The following is a 6226-nucleotide window of genomic DNA, read 5'->3' on the forward strand; positions in this document are numbered from 1 at the left end:
TTCATCTTGAACAACTTGCAGCCTTTGTTCTACAGGTGAGTAAGGCTGTGTATGAGGCATGAGGCTGTAGGGCACCATGGGAAGTAAGCAGGGAATATGATTAAAAAGTTGGGCTTAAGCTGACTTGAACCAGGGGAAGAGGTGGAGAGGAGAGCTGGAGTATGAGGGTAGCCCTTGATGTAATAATGCCTTGGCACAGAAACTGTGCCACAGATGACTCTTCCTTTAATCATCCCTGCTTAACTCCATTCTCTCCCACAAGGACCATTCTCTCTCCCCGACTCCTGCATCTCTGCTCACTGCCTGATATCACCCCACAGTCCACCCCAGCGCCTACTGCTGTCCAGCAAGCTTTTCTGGTTCATCTTTTCTGGTACAGAGCACAGCTGGCAAGTCAGGGATAGAACTGATTGGAAACCCAGACAAAAATGAAATTTTATTGAAAATAAGACTTTTGGGGGGTCATGATTTTGGAACCCAGGTTGCCAGTGTTTAAAATGAAAGTAACTGAGCAGTTCTGTTGCTAATCTTGGAGGGACTAAGGTTATGACAAATAAGGAGAATAACTAACTAGAAGTTTAATGTTAAACATTCAGAAGTGGCCTACATCCAAGATATTACCAGAACAGATGTGAAGTTTGAGTGGACTATGCGGAACTCAAAGAAATATGAAGACAGAGAAAACTTTGAAAGGGAGTTATTTTAAAATGTTTCTTCTGCAGTTAGAAGAGACTTCATACAACATCTTTGTAGAAAATTCACCTGTCATCTGCTGAGTAAAGGGGCGTTTTTCAATGCAGCCTTAATGATGCTATAGATGAATAATGCATCGTTCAATAGAACTAACAACTTTGCTTTAGCTTTTAAGTTAATACATTCAATATTTGTCTTGTACAGAGAATATGTTGACAGATTTGCCCTAACATCTTGGTGGGAAACCTGATCTCATTTTTCTTTCTTAAGGTAACCTGCATCCGTTCACTCTGAATGAGTGATGTTGCAGCATGACATGATACATGTTGTGTAATGCAGCAATAATGTAATTTGAAAGAAGCCAGTAGTAGATATTTTGTACTCAAACTTTTTGTAAATATTTCTACATACATTCCAAAGTTATCAATCTTTCACGCCATACTACCAGCACAGAACAATTCCCTAATTTCTTCCTCTAGGAAAGTAACTTCAAGTTTGTTACCCTCTCCCATACCAAATCACCCCCCCGCCCAAACCAGTGTGTTACCATTACTCATGAAGGTAACCCTTTAAGACAGTGATTCTCAACCAATCGTCCGGGGCCCCCTAGGATGCCGCAAGCAAGCTTCAGGGGGTCCGCCAAGCAGGGCCAGCATTAGACTCACTGGGGCCCAGGGCGCAAAGCTGAAGCCCCACCGCATGGGTCTGAAGCCCAGAGCCCTGAACCCCGTCACTGGGGGTTGAAGCAGAAGCCTGAGCAGCGTAGTTTCATGGTGGCCCCAAGCAACTGACCTGTTTGCCCCCTAATGCTGGCCCTGGCTTTTATATGCAGAAAAACAGTTGTTGTGGCACAGGTGGGCCGTGGAGTTTTTACAGCATGTTGAGGGGGCCTCAGAAACAAAAAAGTTGAGAACCCCTGCTTTAAGAGGTAATTTGTTCTAGTGACTACACTGCTTCTGTTTTATATTCTCACACTGAACTTTTCAACCCAGTGTTTCCCATACTTTGGAGATCATGACCCAAAGGGTCATGGAGGGTGTCTGAGGGGAGGAGTGGGGGGTCTGAAGAGATCGCTTCTTCTGTAAAATAATCAATTAAATTAAAATAAAAAATGTATATACAACAGACCCTGTGATGGTTTATCTGTTTAAGGTCACCCTATTTTATGTTAGGGACAGCTTGTTTGTTGTAGTTTCTCCTCCTGAATTTGATCAGCCTGTTTTATGTTAACTTTATTAATATTTTTGTTTACACTGCTAGAGGCCTTTAGGCACAGCTAACTAAGAAATTAAAAGGCTTTCAGGGCCGGGAACATATAAGGGGAAAAAATTACCATTCCTATCAGTATTGGCAGAAACCCTACTGGGAGTTTATGGTAAATTACAAACAACTACACAAACAAGGGAAAGCAAAAGGAAAAAATCAGCCCCCTCTTTTGTTTTGACTGAAAAATAATACAAACAAATAGAAATGTAATCAAACCCAAACTTCACTAAAAGGATGCTGATACTGTTAATGTGCTACCAACTGCAAAGATGCCATAAAGAGTTTAGAGCCACAAAGGAAAAAAATCCATGTAAACAACTATGATTGCTTAAGAATCTTTACTGAGGATCATAATACAAGTTCATGTGATGCTACTTTTCCTTCAATTTTTGTTTTGATTTTGTGAACAAGGCTAGACAATGTCCATGAAGGTTAACTGACAATCGTTTATTATTCATATCACATCTTAAGCATTCAGAGTGCTGTGCAGTTGATGGACCATGCTCCTTGGTCACCTTCCCCTGAAATGTCTGTATGTTGGAAGGCACACAAAACTAATTATGTATTAATGGTAAAACATAGCACCTGTTTGTCAGCACTGAAGCTGATTTGTGGCCTGGCATAGCATAATTTACTGTATGCAGCAAAGAAATGAATTTAACACAGCAGACAAGAGTAGGTCCTAGAAAGCAAAGAACTGCAAGAAGCCGCCCCTGCTGGGAGGGAGGAGAGAACGTTTCCAGTCTGCAAGCTAGAGAAAAGTCTGCCTATAGACTAAGATGCTTAGGGTGAACACCTTGTATGAAGATCAGCTTTCCTGCTGTCGCAGACACTGATTGTGATGTAAAAATAGATCCTTTACTGTGGAGGGCCAATAGGGGAGAAGGAACTTTCACTGTGGATAAACACGTTGGAGGAGGGAAGAGGCGGCAGCACCGCTACGGTACCAAGACATTCGCTGACGCAAAAACTCCATCCAGGGCTGGGGGTCAGGAGAGGGCACCGCCCCTCAACCTGGTCCGCCAAGCCAGGTCCCGCTCCGGCTCTCTCCAGGCAAGGCAGAATGGAAACGAAGCATCAACGCCCCCAACCTTAAGAAAGCGGGCTTCGGAGCGGGGCCCCCTCCGCCCCGCGGCGGGACTGGCCGAGGAAACAGGCCGCGCGCCTGCCCCGGCCGAACCGGGGACACAACACTACCCCCGAGCACACCGGCGAGGGGAATATAAGCGCCCACTGGCCGCTCTCCCTCAGCCCGGCCGGGTTAAGCCCCGCGCGCACAGACAGCAGCCAGACCGCACTTAACCTCCGTCCCGCCGGTCCCCTCCCCCTGCCCGGCCTCTCGCCCGCGATCCCTTACTCTGCCCCGCGGCCTTCTCTGCCGATGCCTTCCCCAGCCTCCCCTCCATCCTCCTGCGGTACCGGGCCGCAGCGGGGAGCGGCGCTGCCGCCTCTACTCCCTGGGTGGGAAGAAAGTGATTACAGTATCCCCAGCCGCCTCTCCGCAGCGGAGGCTCGTCAGACCCTAGCGGGAGAGTGTTTCGGTCCGTACCTCATGGGCTCCGCGGTCATGTCGCCGCTGCTCGGTACCCCCGGCCAGGCCGGAACCGAGCTCAGGCGCTGAAGGGACACAAAGCCGTTAGTGCCGCCATCGCCAGCACCACCGCCATCTTGTCGGAGGGAAGATGAGGGAGACGACCGGCCTCCTGCCGCCTTCCTCCCTCGCCGTCTCCCATTGGCTGCCTGCCACCCCCATCGATTTTCTAATTGGCCCGCTCGGAATGGGCCTGTTGCTAAGGTCGTGTACGTCATCTTTCTAGCTGTGATTGGCTGTATGAATGGTTACGTCATCCTCGAGGGCTTGACGTCAGACATGGAATGCTATGACGTTACCCATGAAAGGGAGAAGAAAGCTTGTTCGCTTTGTCTTCTCCGCGCCTACATTGGTCATTCGCCCAAGCAAAGAGCTAGTGGCAGCTGCCGCCACAGGCACTTAGCAAGGCAATAGTGTCTTTGTCTCTAGCTATTTTTTGTACAGGATCATCACCATACTTAAACATACTGTCACTCATGACCGAAGGAGAGAACGTCCTGTCAAAAAGCACATCAGTGTACTAATGTGTCAAACATCGATATAGATAACGCCTGTGCACTGCAGCAGTTGCAGATTTAAAAATTAAAACTCAAAATAAAAAAATGGACTGACACTTCAAGTCATTACATCACTCTGCTGGTATGTTATGTCCCTTTCCTCACACATTTTGCATAAATTAGGCCCTGATATGACCACTTACGTACATGATTAACTTTACTATTGTACAATCAATGCAACTACTCACAATAGTAAATTTAAATGAGTAGACACATAGAGAATCAGGACCTTAGATTGTCATCTATTCAGGTCACTGACTATCTCTTACTCTTTGTATAGGACCTAGCCCAGTGGATCTTCAGCACAGTTAAAGTCTCTAGGCATAATTGTAATATTAATAATTTCTTGGGAACACAAAATATTTTGGGGACTCATTAACATGCCACAAGTTAAGTTCCCAAGAATTCCTGAATTAAATCAGTTTGAATTAATGGACTATAGAAATATGGCATCTGCAAGGGAAATCCAAATGCCACTTTACTCACCTACTCACTTACTGGAGATGTCAATTATCTGGCCTCAGTGTTAACTATGGGCATCTTTCCTGTCAATTGAGAAATCAGTGACAAAGAGCAAAATCATGGAAATAACATGAGTCAATAATATATTTACTCACAGTAATAATAACTCATGTTATTTTCATGATGGTCTATCCCAGTAGTTTGATGCCCTATCCCATTTGATGGCCTATCCCAGTAGGTATAAGTATATAAGTATGTTTATAACATTTTAAATATTCAAAGATCATAAACAGAATCCAGCAAATACCCAATACGCTGTATACAAAAGCACCCTTGCTAAAATACTTGCCCAGCATCAACTAACTTCAGCTACGATAACACTTAAAATAGATAGTCAGCTGCAGCTTTGTAACTTTTGATTTGCTGCCAGCCTCTCACCCTTTGATGAGAGCAACAGACTTATTGCCCTGATTCGGTATCCGGGACAATGCTCAGTGGAGGACTCCATCCTGCACCTATTGAAGTCAATGGTGCAGGATCAGGCCTTAAAAGAACTGATGATTTTTCTAAAGCTGAATAAAAATAGTTGAGAAATACAAGGGGCATAAGCCTGTGAGAAACAAGTAATAACCAAGTGTGACAGGATCCCCGGGGTGCAGCCTGGGACTGTGGGACCGCTATGCCCCTGAACTTTCTCAAGCCTGGTCTGTCTCTCACAATGTCTTGCTAGTGAACAGCAGCAAACCCCTCCAGGTGCTGTTATCACTCAGCACAACCACATGTGGAGCCCCACAACCAGCTAGATTGCTTCAATGCTCCCAGAGCCACTCATGAATCACACAGAGAGGAATCAACTAAATCCCCCCAGCTCCTAGCACTGTACCTCAGGAATATACTGTCTTGCACTGCTCAAGATGAGCAGTGCAAATTTATTAATTGGTTCACCATTTCATCAATGGAAAGTGGACATACACCAGCCTTTGCAAAACCTGAGCAGATTTGCCACACACTTCATACAAACTCACTGGTAAAGATAGACAATAAAACAAATTTATTAACTGCAAAAGATAGATTTTAAGTGATATTAAGTGATAGGCAAAAAGTCAGAGTTAGTTACCAAAAGAAAATATAAACACGCAATCTAAACTCTCAACCTTATTAGAATGGGCAACATCTAGATTAAGCAGTTTTTCTCACCCCACCGGATATTGCAGTCCTTAATGTATAGACTTGTCCCTTAAATCTGTGCCAGTCCCCTCAGTTGGAGTCTTCAGAGTGTCCTCATTGCTTGCAGCATAGGTGGGGTGAAGGAGAAAGGCGAAGCATGGGCCCCATGTGTTTGGTTTTATACCCTGAGTCCATGTGCTTGGAAAACACAAGTCCAGCCATGTCTGAGTGGGCATTGCTGTCTCCAGGCAAGGTTGAGAAATTCCCCTGGTGTGGCCTCATGCAGGTAGGGGCATGTCTTCACTAGCAACGTTAAAGCGCCGCCACCGCAGCACTTTAACATGGCTGTGTGGTCGCAGCACCAGCACTGGGAGAGAGCTCTCCCAGCGCTTTAGAAAACCCACCTCCACGAGGGGAATAGCTACTAGTGCTGGGAGCGCAGCTCCCAGTGCTGGTGCACTGCCTACGCTGGCACTTTACAGGGCAGAAA

The 6226-nt window shown here is 45.7% G+C and overlaps 1 protein-coding gene across 2 annotated transcripts in view; it reads right to left on the minus strand.

The window, feature by feature from the left end:
• ATRX (ATRX chromatin remodeler) overlaps positions 1-3695 on the minus strand; it is a 140806-nt gene extending 137111 nt beyond the window's left edge. Inside the window, exon 1 of one of the 2 annotated variants that reach the window (XM_084640131.1) lies at positions 3509-3695. In XM_084640131.1, coding sequence (XP_084496257.1) covers positions 3509-3528 — 20 coding nt within the window. In that variant the 5' untranslated portion in view covers positions 3529-3695. The remainder of the gene's footprint in view (positions 1-3508) is intronic. The other variant, XM_084640130.1, reaches the window with a different exon arrangement.
• Between the last annotated feature and the right edge of the window lie 2531 nt (positions 3696-6226).

Source organism: Lepidochelys olivacea (assembly GCF_965140295.1).
Source record: "Lepidochelys olivacea isolate rLepOli2 genome assembly, chromosome: 9".
NCBI classification, from domain to species: Eukaryota; Metazoa; Chordata; order Testudines; family Cheloniidae; genus Lepidochelys; species Lepidochelys olivacea.